The sequence below is a fragment of the Arachis ipaensis genome, chromosome B1 (assembly GCF_059453495.1).
Source record: "Arachis ipaensis isolate K30076 ecotype BB chromosome B1, ASM5945349v1, whole genome shotgun sequence".
NCBI lineage: Eukaryota > Viridiplantae > Streptophyta > Magnoliopsida > Fabales > Fabaceae > Arachis > Arachis ipaensis.
Window position 1 is genome coordinate 67,343,238 of NC_142436.1, and position 23,502 is coordinate 67,366,739.

At 36.8% G+C, this 23,502-nt stretch overlaps 3 protein-coding genes and 1 pseudogene across 5 annotated transcripts; 3 read left to right on the forward strand and 1 right to left on the reverse strand.

Annotated features, from left to right (window-relative positions):
- The first annotated feature begins 1,671 nt into the window (after positions 1–1,671).
- On the forward strand, positions 1,672–6,517 carry LOC107631337 (uncharacterized). 3 transcript variants are annotated; one of them, XM_016334774.3, is made up of 10 exons: positions 1,672–1,911; positions 2,174–2,202; positions 2,411–2,495; positions 2,608–2,817; positions 4,136–4,258; positions 4,343–4,400; positions 4,534–4,607; positions 4,975–5,063; positions 5,146–5,225; positions 6,178–6,517. In XM_016334774.3, the coding sequence occupies exons 1-9, from the start codon at positions 1,807–1,809 to the stop codon at positions 5,213–5,215; spliced, it is 843 nt and encodes a 280-aa protein (XP_016190260.1). In that variant the 5' UTR covers positions 1,672–1,806; the 3' UTR covers positions 5,216–5,225; positions 6,178–6,517. The 3 variants fall into 3 exon arrangements, with proteins under 3 accessions (XP_016190260.1, XP_088357588.1, XP_020978162.1); XM_088501462.1 differs by having other exon boundaries at positions 1,694–1,911; positions 4,376–4,400; XM_021122503.2 differs by having other exon boundaries at positions 1,694–1,911; positions 4,136–4,253; positions 4,332–4,400.
- A 558-nt stretch (positions 6,518–7,075) lies between these two features.
- LOC107607857 (uncharacterized) lies at positions 7,076–9,667 on the forward strand. Its single transcript, XM_021122490.2, has 3 exons — positions 7,076–7,798; positions 8,346–9,338; positions 9,434–9,667. Exons 1-3 carry the CDS (start codon positions 7,210–7,212, stop codon positions 9,550–9,552), a joined length of 1,701 nt encoding a protein of 566 aa, XP_020978149.1. The 5' UTR covers positions 7,076–7,209; the 3' UTR covers positions 9,553–9,667.
- Positions 9,575–10,051, forward strand: LOC148576910 (uncharacterized). Its single transcript, XM_088502811.1, has one exon. It carries the CDS (start codon positions 9,575–9,577, stop codon positions 10,049–10,051), a length of 477 nt encoding a protein of 158 aa, XP_088358937.1.
- A 5,997-nt stretch (positions 10,052–16,048) lies between these two features.
- Positions 16,049–23,502, reverse strand: part of LOC148576911 (serine hydroxymethyltransferase 4 pseudogene) — a 42,242-nt pseudogene continuing 34,788 nt past the window's right edge.

A 23,502-nucleotide genomic window follows, 5' to 3' on the forward strand; every position in this document is an offset into this window, starting at 1 on the left:
TTTGAGGAGACAGAATGTGAAGTATTCGGTTAAAGTTAGATTCAGGACTTGAATACCTTAGACAACTTACCTAATTTCTGGTTTAGTTGAATTCTTAAGCTGAAATCTGAGTGTCGAAGTTCTAAGAATGCCTCTGCCTCTCCTGAGACCTTTTACATTAACTATGCAGGCACCTTTACCATACTGAGAACCTCCGGTTCTCATTCCATACTATGTTGTTGTTTTTCAGATGCAGGTCGAGAGACACCTCGTTGAGCATCTGGGTATCCTCTTTACAAGCGAAGAACTACCTTTTTTACTGTCATATTTTTATTTTGGGCTATGTATACATGTTTATAGAATCTCCACATGTACATTTTGTGTTTTGTCCCTCCTAGAGGTCGACTTGGAGATACAGGGGTTTACTTTGTGGTTTGACTTTTATTTTGGGTTGTATATATATATATAATCATATACTCTGGCCGGCCTTAGCTTCGCAGGTCGAGTCTGGAGCTTGCTATCTAAGTTTTGGAACCTTGATATGTATATGTGTTTTCAGCTCCCTTTGGATTTTTCCTGTCCGTTTTACAATTATCCATGCGAGTGTCACACGATTTCCTGTTTATCGTTTTTGAATAGCTTATCCTTCAAGGCTCCTAGATATGATTTCATCCAACTATATCTATGTACATATCCTTTTCTTTTAGAGGTCGTAATACCTTGCCACCCCTGCTTTACGACTTAAGCGTAAGGCTCTGTGTAGTAGGGTGTTACAAGCGTGATATATATATATTTGTGCAGATTTGATTTTATCAAATGACATTATTTGTTCAGTGGGTCCGGGTTCAATTGCGCTTGAAGATGACTAGAAAGTCCAAACTCAAATGTGGCGCCAGTTAAGAAGGGATGATGAAAAATGTGATGATTTTACAAAGAAAAATAAGTTAATGGAAGTTCTATGGTCTAATGAGAGAAAAAGTACATATAAAATTGCTAAAGAGATTAGATTTACTTTTCCAACCTTAATTTTATAAAAGAAATTGTGAAGTATGCCTTGTTTAAATACAAATGATGTTAAAAAAAAATAGAAGTGTTTGATTTATGCAATAAAATTTTTTTTATTATTTATAAATATTATTCGTATTATTTAAAAAAATTAATTTTTAGATTAAAAAATTTAATTAAAAAAGGATAAAAATTTAGGTTTTTACGTAAAAAAAAAAACACGGTGTTTTAATGTAAAAAACAATTTTTAAATTTTAAAATTGGTTTTTATTTAGAAATCGATTATTGTTTTAAAATCAGTTTTTATTTTAATAATTGATTAAAAATAGGTTTAAAAAAAAAATTTAAACGGTCCCTAATAATTATTTCAAAAGACAACGAGATTCTTAACAAACAAAAATATTTTTTTCGGTCCCTGATTTTTTTTGATAGAACTGATTAACTTCTGTAAAAAATAATATTTTTTTTATTGATACAAGAACTAATCAGTCCTATAAAAATAAAAATTTGAGATCAAAAAAATATTTTTTTTATTAAGAATTTTGTTGTTCCTTCGAAGTATAAGTAATTATACTGAATTAGATATTCACTCTAAATTTTTTAACCGATTAATAATCGATTTTATCATGGAAAACTAATTTAATTAATTAATTTGACCTAAATATTTAATTAATCAAAAACAAATTTGATTTTTGGAGTATCCATAACTATGTACAACATATCCGCCGGTTGGAAAATACTTGGAAACCAAAAAAAAAATTCGTTCACCATTTTTGCTGTAATAAACAGAACAAGTTTGAACATAGAGTGACCGAGTGAGATATGAAGAAGCTCACTGCAATTGTTTCCATTTTCGTGATCTTAACTTTCTCTTTTCATGAAATCGCGTATGTTTCTTCATCTCCTCTCTTACACCACGCAAAACAGGTAAGAAATTTGATATAAACAAATACCTCAACTCTGAGAATTGATGCCTGGGGATTTTGAAAAATGGAGTGGTTTAAATTTTCTAGGGTTCTTCTTCTGTTATAGATTACGATTTCTTACGTATTCTATTTATTTCTAATCTTTATGACATGCTAATCCTGAAGACCAGAATTTTAATTTTAGCTTGAATTACGTTGCCAGTATTTGTAAAGTTGACACGTTTCTTTTCTTTCATTTGTTCTTTTTGGGACGTTTGCTCCAGGTTCACGAAGAGAAATCTTCTACTGTAAGGTATGGTTATCGATTCAAACCCTTTTTTTTTGTTCGTTGTCAGTGGCTTCCATAGATAGTTCCATTGATATATAACTTTATTCTCAAATGGATGCATTTGCAGTTTGATCCTTAGCTTATAGCACATAAAAAAAAATTAGTGAATAGGCTTTTCGGTAGTGTTCTTCTATATGGCTTCTACCTATTCATGCATGTTTTATTATTGTAGAAATCTTGAACAGGATCAAGAGCATGCTGGTGAAGTGCATTGCTCTAGAGAAAGAAGTAGGGCAGCTCGGAAAGTGATAGAACAGGTATCAAAACATGCCTTTTGAAAATTATGATAAATTTATGATGTCCTGTTGTATTAAGTGGTGTAAACTTTGAATGACATCGAAGATTGTGGTTCTTGTGTATGTTTTGTAGTACTTGACACCGTTTGTTGAGCGAGAAAACTATCATTTTTCAAGAAACTGTAGACTTCACCCTGAAAATGATATATTCAGGGATCAGGAGGAGCATAAAATTTTCGTAGACAGGCATGATTGGCGGTGTGGATATTGTAGAAAAGTTTTCCGTGAAGAAAAATTTCTTGATCAGCATTTTGATAACAGGCACTCCAATCTTCTGAATGTAGTACGTTGATTCTTATTTCTTTCTTCATTGGGTTTGGTTCACACAATGTGCAGTCGTGCTTTCATCTTTACTTTCATCAATCGTCTGATAACTTTTTCTTACACCCATTGCCTCTCCCACTTTTGTGTATGTAGAGCCTCTATATGCTCATCGTTCTGACACTTCAAATCATAACATTCTATTCTCTTGATCACTTTATGTTCTTGATTGCTCATTTTGAATCAATGTTACAGCATCGCTGTTAATGCTTCTATGTTAAATCTCAATATTAAGCACATACTTTTAAACCCTGATTAGCTGTTTCTATTTTGTTATTATTTATATCTTAACTTATTTGTAGTTTTTAATAATCTATGAATGAACATGATGCTGTCTGAGTTTGAATTATTCAGAGTTTCCCCTCTATGATGGCCGGAAAGGGATGCTGGATGGGGCCACAAATACCTTCCCCCTCCCCCTGGCCCCTGTCTCCTCCCCAAGATAAAATTCCTAGCTGTCTCTATCTCTGTCTCCATGTGAGAATAAGGGTGTTTTTTATTTGAGATATGGAAGGACAAAAATTTGTGTCCTTGGGATGGGGGAAGGACAGGAGAGACAGGAACTGAGACACAAACTTAATAAAATGTTTTGGACCAATATGCCTTCACTATTCTTTTCATAATTCTGAATTTACCCTTTCTCCACTCCTCAACTCCCTACTCCTCCTCCTCCACCTGACCTTCTTTCACTGTTCCTCCACCGCCACTCTTCCACTCCTCCATCTCTCTTCTTTCTCTATTACAGTTTTGAACAGAACATTGGAAATGGAGGAGATGAAATTAAAAAAGCATGGTTTAAGAGTGACAAGTTTGAACTTTGGAGGAATGGTTTGGGTTTGGGAAAGAAGGGATGAAGGCAGAGAGAGAGGAGAGATTGGCAGTAGTGGCAGCAGGAGGAGAGGTTATGGAGGCTATGTAGGAGGTTGAGATCTGATGGTGTGTGCGAGTGTTATTGCTGCTGGGAGAAAGAGAGGAAGTGTAGGTTGGAGGAATATTTTTTTCTTCTTTAATTAGAGAGAGTAGTTTTGGTATTTCGTACATGTCTCTGTCTCTTGTTTTTTGAGTTTTGCCTACTATAATCAAACACAAGACGGAGACATTTTGTGTCTCTGTCCTTGCTGTCTCTGAGTATTTTGGTTATTTTAAAGAAAACTAATGTTATTTCAATAGATTCAATACATGCTTGTGGAGTTGACATTTGACTTACTTGCATTGCTATTTAATCAAAGTTTTACTTGGAAAATGTTTTTATACTCTCTTCTGGATTTATTTAAATACAGAGTCATGATAATTGCTTGGCTGATTTATGTGGAGCATTGCATTGTGATGCTGTTATGAATTCCAAGTTCTCTAGAACTAAGTGTTATCCAGCAGCTGCCGCAAAAAACCGTCACCTATGTGAGGTTGCTTTCATTTTTTTATTATTTTTTATATTTATTTGTCATTTTGGCCTAGTTCTACCTAATTCATATCCAGATTTTGTCCAGAGTCTTGCTGACAGTTGCTTTTCCATAAGCCAGGGGCCATCAGCAAGCCGTCTTCATGGTATACTTGTGTTTTTTAATTTTAGTTCCCCTAGTTTACTCTCGTTATACCATTATGGTGTTTATTCTAACCCATTCCCCCAAAAATAAATTTGAGCTGTGTTTCTTATAGTGCTCTTTTGGTTTGATGGCAGAATTGTTTATACACCAGTTTTGTGATGCTCACACCTGCTCAGGGAAACAGAAGCCCTTCTCTAGAGGAGGCAAGGTATGGCCCAATTCAAAATGTTAATGTATAATTAGCTTATCTTTTGTTAAAAACTTGTCATTGCTGACTTTTAGCAATAAAGGGATATCTATAAAATTCGTCGGGTAGATGATCTACATTGGGCTATGGGTCATGTCATTAAAAAAATTCCATGCAAAAGGTTAGCTCAAATCAGCATCTAAGATTGCAATCACAGTATCTTCCTTTTTGCTGGAAAGGTTTAGGCATTCCCTTTTTCCCATTTTCAGTTCATCATGCAACAATTTCTGAAGATTATATATAGCCAATTTATCATCACAGTGATGAGTGAACACATATCATATAGGACATGCCTGCTGTTTATTAAACCTGGTATTTTTCTCTGCAGGAGCAAAGTAGTTTCTTCCGCCTGGCTGCTGGAGCATTGATCTTGGTGCTACTTCCTGTGTTCTATCTTTTTCTTTATCTTGTTCAAAGGTACCTTTACATTTCTATATCTTTATCTTGTTAATCAAGGTTTTGCACCGTTAGTTCCTAACATTATTGGGGGAAGTTGCAGTGATATGAAGGGTCGAACTCAGGAGCTTCGTCGCATCTCAAAAGCAGGATGGAAAGTCAAACCATCATGAGTCATGAATGGTAAATGTTTATATCCCTTATAAAGATAGCTTATCGAGTTATCATAAGACAGAATTAGGGGTGTGCATGGACCGGGTGAAACTGGATTCAATGTGACCCAGACCCGACCCGAAATATATACCGAGCCAGTGACCCTATTTATTAGAGCCTATTTATTAGACACGATTATACCGGGTAAAAACCGGGTGAAAACTGGACCGTTAACATTACATTACCTTGATAACTTCTTATAAGCTAGCATGTGAAAATATTCAAATTTCCAAGACTCCAACCATTATTTGACATGATAAAATTCACTTAGAAAAATATAACAAGAACCAACTCTTCTCTAAAATTAAAGCATAACCATAATCAATACTAATATTGTCTAATAATACCAAATATTTAAATTAATATAAATAACACAATATTATGCATTAGTCTAAAATCTTATGCATTTTAAACATAAAACATTAACTTATAGTCTTATAATAACTAATAACAAAAAATATTAAGGTTTACAATACTTAAATTCCATATAAGAATAGCCATCATCCATCACTAATAACACAAAATATTAATTGTGTATAATGACCGGGCCACCGGGCCGACTTCGGGTGACCCGAATCATTGACCAAACCCGACCCGAAATAATGATCAGGTCTATTTTTGAGATCCTTACCCGGTCCTAGACCCGGTGAAATCACACCAAAATAGTCCCTAAAGTGTTCGAGACTAGGTCGGGTCTTCGGGCCGGGCCGGGCCATGCACACCCCTAGACAGAATGGGCTGTATACTGATAAAATTCAATATCATAATGAATTGTACACTTTAACTTCCCGCTTGTAGTGTCCTTCATCGACAATTCTACATTTATCAAATCCCTTTCCTTCAATTTGTTCTTTCTGAAGTGAATATGCTTTGGCTATATCTTTACTTATCAACAAAACACCCTAAGATGTTATTAATGCAGGTGTGCCTCTTGCCCACTATCATCATCTAGGGTGAATGGTTTGACATAGATGGGAAGATCCAAAGATGTATTGCTTAATGTTGATTTTAGACTTTCCTCCAAGAAGATTCACCATGGACGTCCATGTCAATCAAAGAAATCTAGAGAACTCTTATGGAGTGCATGAAGGAAATCAAGCTTCACGGTCGTCAAAAACCTTCCCTGCCAGTGACTGGGAAGTATCAAGTGTTAATTGATGATCATACATCTTTCGACTTTTTTCGCTTAAGCAAAGAACTTCGTTGTAAGAAGAAATTAAAGATGTATTTGGAATGAAATGGAAAGTTCGGATTATGGTAAAGTAAAACACTGTCATACTAAAGCAGTAAAGCCCAGGTGAAGCCCACTCATTCAGTACGGTGAGGAGGAGACCATGTTTTATAGGAATTTGAATTTGAATTTGATGTTGACTGACCCTTCCCCTTAATCATGAGAAAAAGGTATTGACTCATTCAACTTCGTATTCGGTACTACAGTCGTAAGTTGGGCTCAATTTTATTGATATGGAATGAGGGTGCGTGTCATTCCCGGATATGGCATGATGGGGTGCAATACCAACTTGTGGGGCAGTCTTTTTTCTGGTGTCAGGTGCTTCAACACGGACCCTACGACTTGTTTGTGTTTAAGCTTTGGACCAACAAATCGGTTGGTCCGATTTGAAGGGGATGAATTTTTGAATCCTCTGAGACGCCTAATCGGACCCTCCGAGTTGCTAGTAGAGGGTATTTTTTTTAATGCATTTAAATGAAATCGGAGGGTGCGAGTAGGTTATTTTAATAATTTTTTGAATGAAGTATACCTAATCGGAGGGTCCGACATGTTGGGGACTCTAAACAAAAGTGTCTGAATGATGGTGAGACCTATTGGCGTTTTCTTCTTCTTCAACGGTTCTTTCCTCTGGTTTTTCCTTCTCTGTTTCTTCATTACTTAGCGCCCATATTAGTTACAGATCGAGTTCTCAACTTTTTGATTTTGTTTATGTGATTAAAAGAAATGAGTGACCGAGTTTTATTGAAGGTGTATTATTTTGGTCAGATTTTATTACAAATATCTGAAGGAGTAAGATTTGTTTGTGAAAATTCGTTAGATGTTGTGATTCCTTTCACAATCTCATTTGAAGAGCTCAAAGGTGTGATCTGTGAAAAGATCCAGTCTGAGAGGGCAAGAAGTGTAGCCTGTATTCTATATAGATACCCTGTGCAGGTGTTTGGTGGATTCGTCCAGTTTCAAACCAAATATGTAACGGACGAAGCGAGCATGCACGAGATGTTTTCAATGTACATTGAAAATCGGAGTCAACTCGCGTTCATTGAGTTGTATGTTGAGTTCGAGCAATCTGAGGCCGACCGGAATATTCTACGGGAAGATTACAATAGCGATAGCGAAGAAGAGTTCGAAAGCAACTACGAAGTTGTTGGTCCAGATGGAGATGGAGATCAAGGTGGCAGACCTATGGCTCCGGATGTATCAGATGTGGCAAATGCATTGGCAAACGAAGTGCCATTTGAGGAGCCATCATTCATGCGAGTTTTGGATTTGGAAGTCATGCATGTTCCGGAGTTTCCGGATTATACCAGTGCAGGTACGTAATTCTCTATATTTATAATATCTATTAGAATATTTTAATAATTTATGTTGATAGTTGGACCAACTAGCTAAGTAAAGTGTGAAAATTTACTGAATTAGTATTTATTTTTATTCACGTGTTTGTGTATCTAAGTTTAAGAAAGTTAATTTTTTAGCAAGTGACTGAATTAGTTGAATATTAGTTAGAAATTATATAGAAATTTGTAAATCAGTTAAATATTAGTTAGGATTTACGTGTGAAGTTAGAAAACTTCAGTAAATATATTTATTCGTATTTATTCTAGTAAGTTAGTAAATTAGATTAATATAAATTAGGGTTAATTAGTAAAATAGTAAACCAGCGAGTTAGTTAAATAGAAATTAATATCCGATAGTAAATTAGTGGAAAATAAATTTGCAGTAATTGTAGATAAGTCAATTAGTTAAATATAAATAAATTGGAGTTATGTTATAATTGATGCAATTACAAATTGTTTACGTTCATTTTCGATGTTACAATATTTGTGTTTTAAATATGTTTTGTATGGCTGTCCTTGTGGCAGAAATTCCTTTTGTCGCAGATGGTGAATTTGCTGTTGGGATGGAATTCAGTTCTAGAGAAACTGTTATTAAGGCGATAAAAGAGTATACCATACGAAGAAGCGTAGACTACCGGGTCTATGAGTCTGAACCATTGACATTTTATGCTAAGTGTACACAGTATGGGTCAGGGTGTGATTGGCTTATCCGGGTTAGCATGATCAGCCGGAAGTACTGTTGGGTTATAAAGAGGTATAATGGCAGTCACACATGTATCAGAGCAACAATTTCTCAGGATCATTCGAAGTTGGATTCGAATACAATTGCAGAAGCAATAAAGCCGTTGGTTGAGGCTGATCCCGCCTTAAAGGTAAAATCGGTTATAGCAGAGGTGCAATCGAAGTTCAACTACACCGTTAGTTATCGGAAAGCATGGTTGGCTAAGCAAAAGGCAGTGGAAAAAATATTTGGAGGCTGGGAAGCATCGTACGAAGCCTTGCCTATATGGTTTGAGGCCATGTGTCATAAGGAGCTATCAGCTGTTGTTCATTTTGAGACTATGCCTGCATATCAAGGTGACGACTTGGTGACTGATATTCGGGTATTGCATCGGGTCTTTTGGAGTTATTACCCCTGCATTAGAGCATTCAGACATTGTAAGCCAGTTGTACAGGTGGATGGGACACACTTGTACGGAAAGTACAAGGGTTGTCTACTAGTGACAGTTTCACAAGATGGCAACAACAATATCGTCCCAATTGCTTTTGCTATTGTGAAGGGAGAGACTTCTGATGCATGGTACTTTTTCCTTAGTAACCTTCGCCAGCATGTTGTCACTCGAGATGGTGTGGGACTGATATCCGACCGTCATGAATTCATAAATGCCGCTGTGGAAAGGAGTAACGGTGCTTGGTCACCTCCAAGAGCTTTCCATATGTTTTGCATCAGGCATATAGAATCGAATTTTCTGAGGAAATTCAAGGCGCCATACTTGCAGAAACTGGTCGTCAATTTAGGTAACGCTTAGCAAAGTTAATTATTTTACTAACAGATTTACCGCCAATGAGTGTGTTAGCCTCTTTATTTTTGTTTCTATCTTTTTATCATACAGGATATTCGAGGACGGTGCGGGAGTATGAAGTACGATACCAACGTTTACAAGAACGGGGCGAGGCCTACACTAACTGGTTAAACCGAATCCCCCCGCGAACAGTACGCGTTGGCTTTTGATGGTGGATATCGATGGGGTCATATGACGACGAATCTAGTGGAATGCATAAACTCAGTATTGAAGGGTGCTCGCAATCTACCCGTTACTGCCCTTGTGAAGGCAACATTTTACAGACTTAACGAGTTGTTCACACGAAAAAGAGCGGAGGCGGAAGCCCGGATTACTGCTGGGCATGTGTTTTCTGATGTCGTGACGTCGAAGTTACATGCAAACCAAGTTGCATCTGGAAACATACAGGTTAGTTGCTTTGACAGGCAGAATGAGGTCTTTGAGGTGTGTGAGATGCCTAGTGGACTTGAGTTTGCAGTCGACCTACGAGGCCTTCGATGTGATTGTGGTGAGTTCCAGGTAGATAGAATCCCCTGTCGACATGTGTTCGCATATTGTGCCAACCAGCGACTAGACTGGCAACTATATGTGCATGATGTGTATAAGATGGACCAAGTTCGGCGGGTGTACCGAGCAAGGTTTAGGCCACTAGGTAATCCGACTACATGACCTGCTTACAACGGACCTCGGTTCATACCAAATCCTTTCCTGAGACGAGTGACGAAAGGTCGCCCCAGAATGACGCGCTTCTTGAATGAGATGGACACGCGTATGTTACGTCGGCCTAGGCGATGTAGGCTTTGTGGAGCTGAGGGACACAGCCGTAGCAGATGCCGTCAGTCCAGTGGTGCAAATGCCGGCGGACAGACTCAGTAGGTTCACAGTCTAGGATGATAATACATATGTATCATTATATAATATCACGAGTTGTCCACCTGTGTTAAGAAATTATTTTATGTAACATGAGCTGCTCTATGTAGCATTATCAAAATGGACAATCTAGTATTATTCTCCACCTGTATCGTTATGTAATATGACATCAACTGCCAAAATGACTTAATCTGATATGTCATTCTTAGTAAATTATTCGAAAAATTTTGCAACACTAATACATAGTCCAGGATATTAATACATAAATAAGTTCATTAATAATAAAATATTATGAACATACAAAGTAATCTTACAACAATCCAGGTCATTAATACAAACTATCCAACACATATAAAGTACGCTAAACATAGTCCACATAATTAATACACAAATAAGTTTATTACACCACCACTACTTTCTCATTGCCCACTTAACATCCTTCACAAAGTTCTTGCATTTTTTAGCTGCCTTTTTGAACACGGATGGAGTGTAGCGATTAGCGCTATGACGTGGCGGATCAATCCTCAGATTGTAACCTTTTGCTTTGTCATCCGGAGTGTCACAATGACCTGCATACAATTTAATAAAAAAAATTAAATTTATGGTTTTAGGTAATCAAAACAAGAGAGATACCACATATCAGTTACTCAAATCAGATGGAGATACCATTTATGAACACAGAATGAGTCACTAATAGAACATGTAAAGCAAAATACAGAATCATCTTACCATCATTACGTGATTCCTCATCCTCATCGAACTCCTCTATATCATCCTCGTCATCCGATTCATCTACTAGATACGCATTGGTGTCCTCTTCGAGTGTGTTAGCATCTTCTTCAATAGGTACCATGGAAACACGGTTAGGATTTTGACTATTAAGAACTCCACGCCCACCTTTACTTCTACTAGAGTCAACAGACACGAATCCTCCAGAAGCAACCGATGAGGTATGGCATGGAAGCCTCGCATCCAACGAATACCTACCTGCCGTGAAATCAGGCTGATTGCGATATTGTGAATGTCCAGCATCTGCAGCCATGAACCCAAGCAATTGACTAAAAGAACCTCCTTCTCCTGTTTCATACTGTGGCATACCCCAAAATTGTTGATGCATTGGAAATGTAGTTGTGAACTGTGTCTAAGGTACATATTGGCATGAGGATTGAGGTTGCTCTTCTGGAATCGGATTTGGAGGTGGTGGCGGCGATTGGGCCTCCTGATCCTCATTGTCATCATCAGCATCCTGACTACCCTCTTCCATATCCTCATTACCCCGGTCCATCTCCTCATTACCCTCATCCAAATCCTGATTACCCTCATCATTTTCTTCTACTACAAGGTTCAACAAGTATAAGCGGTCCCCAAATTTTGTTCGGTACCAGTACATGTAAGACTCCAATGGATATTGTGAGGGCATCAGAACCTCAGAAAGAACGTGATGATACCTGTTTGTCCAATGCATCACCCAGTATGAATGAGTCGGTGCCGTGACCCAATTAAGATTCTTAGGACCAGTAGGGACTTCTCCATACGCCTTGTCCAGATTCTGTTCCTGATTAGGTTCTCCCTGAATTAAATTGAACTGTCACCTAATCCTATCGGTGGCATGCCACTCGATGCATTCGAATGACACCAACGGCACTGTTGCGCTCCATACAACCGACTGCATGTAGATTTCAGGAGGAATTATATTCGGATCCACACGGTCCACAGAATAAGCAGCCCACACAAATTGCCAATCATAAATGAAACTCATAAGTCCAACCCACATCACATTTACAATACCAATGCTTCATCAATTTAGCTAAACACTAAATCCGAAAGTAATACATCTTTAATGAAAACTAACCTGGCCTTCCTGAAGTTCATCGAATGCCTTCCTAAAGTGACTTAGCGTCAGATATCTATATCGTCGGTCACCACGCTCCCAGTTACGCCACCTAATATGATATATTTATTTAGTGCAACTGAATTCTAAATATCAAGAAATGAAAACATTGTAACATAATATTACCTGTTTGCTAGCAGAAAACTGCGTGGTTTCCTAGGTAGCGGAGATAGATAAGGCAGTCGGATCCAAGCCCATACGAGCGGAAGGGTTAGTGGACCATCGATTTCCTTGCAGTTAAAGCGAGATGCCCTACATAATGCCCTGTAAAGGTGTGCCAAGCATGCTGATCCCCAGCTATACTGTCCAATACTGCCGAAGTCACGAAGCAATGGTAGAAACTTCCAGTGGACAGCTGCCCCAGATTTATCCCCAAACAAGATCGTCCCGATCAGCAACATAATGTGGCACTTCACATACCTACATATACTTATCTCATCAATCAACTGTAAATTTTCTTTTAAGTCGCGCAGCCACGTAAGTTTTATGCAGCATCCTCTACACTGTTCTTTAGACGGTGCAACTCTAAATTGTTCCAAACACTCAGCCTGCAACGCTTCGAAACTACTCATTGTCATCCCCGTGACTGGAAGACCATCCGTCGAAAGACCAAGAATTAAAGCGACGTCTTCCAGAGTTACAGCACATTCACCAATGGGAAGATGAAACGTATGTGTATCTGGGTGCCACCGTTCAATTAGATCATTCACAAGTGCTTTCTGGCACTGTACTACACCTATCTGAGATGCATGATAAAACCCAGTAACTCGTAAATACTCCTCAACCCTATCGTCGTACCGATCAGGAGGAAGTGGATGATTACATGTCACCATTCTTAATTTCTACAAAAAACATAACAACTTATTAGTCAACTAATTAACCATTACTAACTTACTACTAGGCGGCAATAAAGTTCTAAGTAGATCAAATCATTAACAAAATTGTTGCACAACTAACTCAACAACACATATTAGTTGAAACCACAAAACATTCATAAATTATTTGACTAAGTCAAAGTAAAACAAATATTTACAACAAATATTTGACTAATCCTTGAAATCTCTCCAACTTAACTATTAATGACATCTACTAATAAATACATTCCTAATCAGTTCCAGAGACTATGACAACATTAGAATTATATATTTATTTCCAGTAGATTCCAATTTTGATAATATATAACATTATAATTTGTATTTTTAATTATCTATTAACTAGTACTTATGTAAAGTTAAACACAGATATATAAATTCTAAAATTTACTAATAATCATCCTCATTATCTTTCTAAATTCATTTACTAATAACAATAATGAATAATTAACTTCTACAGTTATGATTATAATTAATGAAATCAAACTAAATATTAGATAAAAATTAATACTAAGCATTCATTTTTTTTCCTTACATTCAATTACTGTTCGCACAATAATATTTAATTTTCTAACAATTATAACTTGAAAAAATTAAAAAAAAAACCTTCTATAAAAAATTTTATTAAAGATCCAGTCCTATTTTACATTTTATAATTTATTTTCTAAATACTATTTTTCACTTCACTTCCTAACACTAATAATAAATATATTAAAAATAATTAAACAAATTAAAAAAAAAACTGTATTTGTTTTACATAACATCATTCTAACTAACGCTTTTTAATTTTCAGATTCTATGTAACAACAATAATAAAAATTCAGACCATAACAATAACAATTTTAAAAAATAAATAATAAAAAAAATTCAGGAAAAAAATAAAAATAATTTAAAAAATAGTTCTAACCATTCTATGTATATTTCTAACCTCAGATCCTAACAATAACAGGAACAACTAAATTGTAAGAACAATATTTAAAATTATAAAAATTTAACAAAATATTAAATAAACTTACATAATCAGAATGGCTGATATAGTGTCTAATATGAAGCTCAGCACGATCAACATCTTTAATTTTATATTTCTTTGGCAGTTTTTTTATTTTTCACCGAAGACACTCACTACCAGCAGAAGAATGAAGAAGAAGAATGGAGTTTGAAGGTTGAGAGTGAAATCTAAAAGTGAGTTATCGGATGGTGGGTGTGCCTACTTCATGCACTATGTTGGTAATCAGGGCACCGTTTGGGGAGCGAGGGTTGGACGACGCGTGTCCAATGAGGCACAAAATGGACCATGGGTGTTGTGACCTACATGTCGCAGGGTCCGTGTTGTGGTGCAGCTGCATGTCGCACGGTCCGACTTGCACAGACCTACACCCACGGTCCGATTTCCTTTACAACTGACACCACCCCTTTGTGCAGCACCCCACGTTCCCATAACCGGGTTCAACCCCAGCCTCCCTTTCATATAGAAATTAAAAAGCGTCGTAAGTCGAATCCAAGATTGTTGAACCGTTAAATGAAAAAAAAAAAAATTCTAAATGTCTCTAACAATTATTTTGTAAGACAATTAGATTTACAACTAAAAAAATATTATTTTTGGCTTTTGATTTTTATTTCTGTAAAATTAATTAATTTTTTTGTTAATATTTTTTTTTGTATTAACTGAATAAACCTATATAAAATGTTAAACTGTTAATTTATTCATTAAGAACCAATTAAGATTGATAGTTTTTTTATTGGGAGTCTCGTATTTTGGATAATTGTTACGGCCGTTTAGTTTTTTTTTTAAATAATTTTTGTTATTTTTTTTAAATATATTAATTAAATTTGCTGTGTAAAATTAAGAAATATTAGTAATTTTTAAATTATTTTTATTTATAAAAATTAAATAGAGAATATATTAGTAATTAACAACTCACATAAGCAAGTTTTAGAGATAAATCATTAACGTAGGGGTTAATTAATCTCACAATGTTAAAAAGTAAAGGCTAAAATTGGGTATTTTTTTGTGGAGGTCTCGTAGTCCTTAAAAAAAAATTATCAAGAATCGAGATGAATATTCACTTAAAAAACAAAATGACCTTCTCATCTTTCTTCGCCAATCCCCAACTATCTCTATCTAAACTGCTGTTGTCTTTGTTGTTACCGTCACTTTCACGATAGTCTCCGATATTGGTGGTTGTGAGGCAATCAGCGGCAGCATCATCTCCATCATGTGAGAATGCAAATAGTGACAATTTACTTCTTTGTTTTTTTCATTGTTGGAAATGGTGTACCGGCCGGAACATGCATTTGTTGAAATCGAGTGCGTTCAACATGGAGGTGAAAGCGAAAAAGAACAAACCGGAAGTGATGAGCTGATTAACCATTTCCACGTGAAAGTGATGAAAGCTAGTGCTAGAAGAATTGGAGTGGAAAAGGTTCTTCGAGAACAAATGGGACAAGAAGAAGCGCAAACGCAAATCACGTCTTGCTCTTTGCTGCTACCAATAACCACAACAGGTTTCTTTGCCCGCTTGTCTTGGCATTTTAGCTCCCATGATGGAGTAAATCTCTATACTGATTCCTGAGATTTATGAGATTAGCTAATTTGGTCTTCGAAATTCCAATTGCACCATAGTAGTCTCCCAAATTCAGCTCCGGACATCATAATGGTCCCTAGGCATATTTCCGACTATGAGTCACCTATTTCAGTATTGACGTGGCTACAGTGTGCTGCACTGGCGTCTACAATTGCTAGTTTAGCTAGCCAGATTGCAATTTGTACCCGATTTAATCCCTCCTTCTTTATTTAACCTTAACATTTTTTGGTCCTTCTAAAAATGTTACCTCCTCCTTCTTCTTCATCCTCCTTTTTATTCTTCTTCTTTTTCTCCAGCAACAATGCTGAAAGCTGAGGCATCCACGCCATGAACCATGGCAAAGTACCCCTAAGCTTGTTGTTGCTTATGTCTACCGTGATCAATCTGCTTTTCTCAAATCCTGCAGAATTTTTTTTCACTGAAAAAACTCTTTGAAAGACAGCGTTAATTACTGCAGCGATAGAAGTTCGAAAAGAGCAAAAGGAACTGGCCCACTCAGCTTATTCGAACTCAAATCCAGCCAAAACCTGAAATCCAAGGCCTTCTCCTCCATCCTATCATAATCAATGTATCCAGTGGTGTTATTCACCTTGTAAGGCAAACCCTTAAAGTAAATGGAAGTTGCAGAGATCTTCTTCCCACCGGAGGTGTAGTAACCGTGGGTAAAGTGATCGCCGGAAGGGAGGTCAAGCCCCATGATGCGGTCATATGGCTGGAGGCGACAGTGTAGGCGGTGCAATTCGTGTGGTCCCGGAGTAAGGCTGGACGTTAATGCCCCAAGATTGAGGGTCGAGGTGGAAGGCATGGAGGGCGCATGAGCGGAGCGGCAGAGATTCTCAATCTCGACCATGTACTCATTGCAGCTGTATTAGCAGTTGCCAGGGAGGCCCTCGGAGTATTTGTTGGTGAGGGCACTGCCAAGGGCCTCGATGATGGCTAAGCAGGTGAAATTCTCGTAGGCGATGAGATCAATTTTTTAACAACAAATAAATTAACAACTTTCGAATTTTATTTCACAATCCTAATTCAAGGAGCAGAAATAGCTCTTCTTATGGGTGTCTCAAGGTCTCAATTGTAGTTTTAAAAATAAAATTAAAGATAAAATAAAAACATGCAAGGTGTCAAAGACAAAATAAAATGCATAAATTAAAAGAGAAAGGAAGAAGAAGATGAAGAAAAAATAAAAAGTAATAAATAACTTTAATTAAAAATAAAAAATAAAGTACAAGTTTGAATTTAGACTTCAGAGAAATTACTTAAGATTCTCAATTTTACTCTGTGATGCCAGTGAGGCTGAGAGTGTTTTTGAATTTCTAAGTGTTTTCAAAGAAGAGCTGAACTGATTACAATGTATAGACTAACCTAATGTCAATTGAGAGCTACTTCTATAATATCTTTGTGAATTTTCAAATTCGAATTAATAACCGTCCCACACTTGTTTCCTTGACGCTTTGCATAGCTACCTCTGTCACTTACGTTTTTGACCAAGTATACCCAATAATATCGTGACACTTACAACCTCCCTTTCGTTATTCAAATTTTTTTCTTAGATAATATTTTCTTTTGCCTAACATATTTACTCAATTTTTTGTTCAATTGTTAACAACACATAAATTAACAACTTTCGAATTTTGTTTCACAATCTTAATTCATGGAGCGAAAACTACTCTTGTGGGTGTCTCAATTGTAGTTTTGAAAATAAAATTAAAGATAAAAAAAATATGCAAGGTACCAAAGACAAAGTGAAATGCAGAAATTAAAAGAGAAAGTAAAAAGAAGACGAAGAAGAACAAATAAAAAGTAATAAAGATCTTTAATTAAAAATAGAAAATAAAGTACAAGTTTGAAATCAAATTTTAGAAAAATTACTTAAGATTCTCAATTTCACTCTGTGATGTCAGGGAAGCTGAGAGCATTTTAGGATTTCTAAGTGTTTTTCAAAAAAAAAAACTAAATTGATTACAACATTTGTCCAAAACTCTATTTATAGACTAACCAAATGTCAATTGACAGTTACTTCTATAATATCTTTGCCGATTTTCAAATTCTGATAAATAACCGTCCCGCAATTGTTTCTTTGACGCTTTGCATTGCTACCTCTATCAGTTATGCCTTTGACCAAGTATGCCCAATAATATCATGTCAGTTACAACCTTCCTTGCATTATTCAAATTTTCTTTTTAGATAATATTTTCTTTCGCCTAGCATATTTACTCAATTTTTTATTCTATTGTTAACAACAAATAAATTAATAACTTTTGAGTTTTGTTTCACAATCTTAATTCAAAGAGCGAAAATGAATCCTCTTGTGGGTGTCTCAAAGTCTCAATTATAGTTTCAAAAATAAAATTAAATATAAAAAAAAACATACAAAGCGCCGGAGGCAAAGTAAAATGCAAAAATTAAAAGAAAAAGGAAGAAGAAGATGAAGAAAAACAAATAAAAAGTAATAAAGAACTTTAATTAAAAATAGAAAATATAGTACAAGTTTGAGTTTAGACTTTAGAAGAATTACTTAAGATTCTCAATTTTACTCTGTGATGTTAGGGAGGTTGAGAATGTTCTTGGATTTCCAAGAAGAACTTAACTGATTGCAATGTTTGCCCAAAACTCTATTTATAGACTAACCTAATGTCAATTGACAGTTACTTCTATAATATTGACGACAAGTCATCTTAGGCTAGTTTCACAAGCCTTTTTCATTAGTTTTTACTTGGTTTTCATGCATTTTTAGGCAATAAGTAAGTGTTTGAGTGAGAATTTCATGCTTGTCTTGATTCAATCAAACATTGATAATTTTATGCATTTTCATTAGATTTCTTGCAAGATTTAGTTGATAATATGAATGATGCAAGATTTGATGATTATGCCAAGGTTTTGATGTATCTGTTTGGTTGATGACAGGTGAAAAGAAGAAGGAAAAGAAGCAGGAAGTACAAAATAAGAATTCTGGACACATTTTGAAGTTTGAGCACGCTTTGGAGCCTTAGGCCACGCTTTTAAAAACGTGACCCATGATTTAAATAAGGAGAGTGCTCTTGGTGCAAGAACGCAACACGCACGCGTACAAGACGCACACGCGTCGGGCAAGGAATTTTGAAGACCCATGCGTACGTGTGCATGACGCGTACGCGTGGATGTGATCAGCGCTCAATTGCAAAGAGAGTGCTAAGTTATCTGAATGAGCGTTTTCGAGCAAATTTAAAGTTGGAATTGAAGTTTTGCGACCGACGCCCAGCGTACATGACACGCACGCGTCGAATGACATTTCTGAAGAACCACGCGTACGCATGGCTGATGCGTACGCGTGGAAGTGGCATGTTTGAAGACCCACGCGTATGCATAAGGGACGCGTACGCGTGGGGAGCACTGATATTGCGAACGCTACGCTCGTTTGGAGAGTGCTACAAGGGACGCCCAAGCGTATGGCACGCGTACGCGTCACAAGCTCAAAATCTGAAGGTCACATGTACGCGTAGGTGTTGCGTACGCGTGGATGGGGCAAAATGCAAAAAGGATGCGCAGGCGTAGAGGACGCGTATGCGTGGGTATAAAAGCGCTCCGTTCTCTATTTGAACGCTACCCTCTCCTAGAAGTGCAATTCTAGCTCAATTGATCTGATTCCAAGCCCATTGAAACTTCAAAGCAAGTAAAGCCCATTGACATCACTCAAAGCACAAGAAATAGTTAAAATAGCAATTTCATTTGAATTGTAATTTATTTTCAATTTCAATTTCATTTGTAATTTAGGAATGCCTATAAAAAGGCTTTGGTTCACAGTTAGTGAAAAAGGCTTCACGAACAGTAGGCTGCATTAGTGGTAGGCAGCAGTAGGAGTATGAGTAGGAGTAGAATAGAAGGCTCTCTGATACACTTTTTCCTTTTCTACATTTTCATATTTCAGCTATATTGAATTCAGTTCACTTTTATTGCAATTTCAATTTCCTGCATCTCTACTCTTCTGCAATTTTTATTTCTGCCAATTGTACCTTTCTGTTCCTATTGCTTTCAAATTTCTTTCACACAATTTTAATCTTCTGCAATTATTCCGAGTTCTGATTTACTGCTTTATTTAATTTTCTAGCACCCAATTCCCTTTACATTTGCTGCAATTTATATTTCTTGCTCTTTAAGTTTCTGCCAATTTACCTTCTGCACTTTATACCTTCTGCACTTTACATTCTGTCAATACAATTTCACCCAATTCACGACTGTTAGCTTAACTAGACTAATCACCTAACTAAAGTTGCTTGATCCATCAATCCCTGTGGGATCGACCTCACCTCTGTGAGTTTTACTACTTGATGCAACCCAGTATACTTGCCGGTGAGTTTGTGTGGAATCATTTTTTCCTCATCAAGTTTTTGGCGCCTGATGAGCGGATAATTTATACGCTTTTTGGCATTGTTTTTAGTATGTTTTTAGTAGGAACTAGTTACTTTTAGGGATGTTTTTATTAGTTTCTAGGCAAAATTCATATTTCTGGACTTTACTATGATTTTGTGTATTTTTCTGTAATTTCAGGTATTTTCTGGCTGAAATTGAGGGAGCTGAGCAAAAATCTGAATCAGGCTGAAAAAGGACTGCTGATGCTGTTGGATTCTGACCTCCCTGCACTCAAAGTGGATTTTTTGGGGCTACAGAACTCCAAATGGCGCGCTTCCAATTTCGTTGGAAAGTAGACATCCAGGACTTTTCAGAAGTATATAATAGTCTATACTTTGCTCAAGGATAGACGATGTAAACTGGCATTCAACGCCAGCTCTCTGCCCAATTCTGGCGTCCAGCGCCAGAAACAAGTTGCAAGTTGGAGTTCAACGCCAGAAAAGGATCCAAAGCTGGCGTTGAATGCCCAAAACAGCCCTATGCACGTGAGAAGCTTTGGTCTCAGCCTCAGCACACATCAAGTGGGCCCCAGAAGTAAATTTCTGCACCATCTATCATAGTTTACTCATTTTCTGTAAACCTAGGTTACTAGTTTAGTATTTAAACAACTTTTAGAGATTTATTTTGTATCTCATGACATTTTAGATCTGAACTTTGTACTCTTTGATGGCATGAGTCTCTAAACTCCATTGTTGGGGGTGAGGAGCTCTGCTGTGTCTCGATGAATTAAGGCACGTATTCCTGTTTTCTATTCAAATATGCGTGTTCCTATCTAAGATATTCATTCGCACTTCAACATGAATGTGATGAACGTGACAATCATCATCATTGCCCCACGAACGCGTGCCTGACAACCACTTCCATTCTACCGTAGAATGAATGAATATCTCTTGGATCTCTTAATCAGAATCTTCGTGGTATAAGCTAGACTGATGGCGGCATTCATGAGAGTCCGGAAAGTCTAAACCTTGTCTGTGGTATTCCGAGTAGGACTCTGGGATTGAATGAATGTGACGTGCTTCAAACTCGTGAGTGCTGGGCGTAGTGACAGACACAAAAGGATAGTAAATCCTATTCCGGTACGATTGAGAACCTGCAGATGATTAGCCGTGTGGTGACAGCGCACCTGAACCCTTTTCACTGGAAGGATGGATGGTAGCCATTGACAACAGTGATCCACCAACACACAGCTTGCCATAGGAGGAACGTGCGTGTGCGAACAAGAAGGCAGAGGAAAGCAGAGATTCAGAAGACAAAGCATCTCCAAAACTCCAACACATTCTCCATTACTGCATAACAAGTATTTATTTCATGCTTTGTTATTCCTTGCAATCAGATTTGATAAGTGAATTGTTTTATTGTCTTCCTGACTAAGAGTTACAAGATAACCATAGCTTGCTTCAAGCCAACAATCTCCGTGGGATCGACCCTTACTCACGTAAGGTATTACTTGGACAACCCAGTGCACTTGCTGGTTAGTGGCACGAGTTGTAAAAAGTGTGATTTACAATTCGTGCACCAAGTTTTTGGCGCCGTTGCCGGGGATTGTTCGTGTTTGAACAACTGACAGTTTATTTTGTTGCTTAGATTAGGAAAAATTTTTCTTTTTGGTTTAGAGTCTCTTATTATTGTTCTTGGTTAAAAATATCCTTCTTCAAAACAAGTGTTACATTTATTGCCAAATTGGCTAGAGTGTTGGTTTATGTTCTTGATGATTGGACACCAGTTTTATTAAAAATCTTTTTCAAAAATAATTTTCCCTTGATTAAATCATGTGCCAAACTTTAAGTTTGGTGTTTTCTTGTTGATTTTTCTTTGGTTTTCTAAAAATTTTAAGTTTGGTGTTCCTTATTCATGTTCTTGTGTTCTTGTGAATCTTCAAAGTGTTCTTGAGTTTTCCTTGTGTCTTGATCTTAAAATTTTTAAGTTTGGTGTTCCTTGGTGTTTTCCCTCCAAAATTTTCGAAAACTAGGAGCATTAGATCTAAAAATTTTAAATCTTGTGCTATTTTATTGTTTTTCTCTTTCCTCACTAAATTCAAAAATATCTTTTCTCTCTATTTCTAAAACAAATTTTCGAAATTTATTTCTAAAATTCAGATTTTTTTTAAAATTTAAAATCTTTTCCAAATCATATCTTTTTCAAAACTTCCTGACCACTTTCTCTTCCTTCATTTTTTCGAAAATCTTCACCTATTTTTATTTATTTTATTTTAATTTATTTTATTTTCAAAATAATTAAATAAATAAATAAAGAAATAAAAATAAATTTTTTTATTTTACAACAACTCCCTTTCTCCATCATGGATCTAAGTGGAAATGAACAGTCCAGGAGGACTCTGGGGTCATATGCTAACCCCTCTACTGCTTCATATGGGAGTAGTATCTGCATACCCTCCATTGGAGTCAGTAGCTTTGAGTTGAATCCTCAGCTCATTATCATGGTGCAGCAAAGTTGCCAGTATTCCGGTCTTCCACAGGAAGAACCTACAGAGTTTTTGGCACAGTTTTTACAGATTGCTGACACAGTACATGATAAGGAAGTAGATCAGGATGTCTACAGATTATTACTGTTTCTATTTGCTGTAAAAGACCAAGCTAAGAGGTGGTTAAATAACCAACCTAAGGCCAGCATAAGGACATGGAAACAGCTGACAGAAAAATTCCTGAATCAATACTTTCCTCCAAAACGGATGACACAGCTAAGGCTGGACATCCAAGGCTTTAAACAAGGAGATAATGAATCTCTTTATGATGTCTGGGAGAGATACAGAGAGATGCTACGAAAATGCCCCTCTGAAATATTTTCAGAGTGGGTTCAGTTAGACATCTTCTATTATGGGCTTGCAGAAGGAGCTCAGATGTCTCTAGATTGCTCAGCTGGTGGATCTATCCACATGAGAAAGACAATTGAAGAAGCTCAAGAGCTCATTGATACAGTTGCTAGAAATCAGCATCTGTACCTAAGCTGTGACTCTTCCATGAAAGAAGAGGCAAAAACAGTAACTGCTGAACTCAGTCCTGCAGAGCAAGCTGCTGAATTCAATCATCAATTGGATTTTCTAACAAAGCAGTTAGCTGAACTCAAGGATAAACTACAAGAGACAAGGATGGCTAATATAAACATGGAAGAACAATTGAAGAAAACAAAGCAGCAGCTGTCAAGACAAATAACAGAAGAATGCCAAGCAGTTCAATTAAGAAGTGGGAAAGCACTAAATACCCCACCTCAAGGCAGCAGGAAACCAAGAAATGAGCAAACCACCCAAAATCCATCTAAGGACAGTAAGAGCCCAGGGAAAAGTAATTCTGGTGCTAAAACGCCGGAAGTTGGGTGGAAGGCTGGCGCTGAACGCCCAGACCATGCCCAAGACTGGCGTTCAACGCCAGTAACAAGCAAGGACTTGGGTTCAACGCCAGAAACAAGCAAAGATCTGGCGTTGAACGCCCAAAATGGGCAGGATCTGGCGTTGAACGCCCAAAATGGGCACAGTTCTGGTGTTCAGACGCCAGGAAC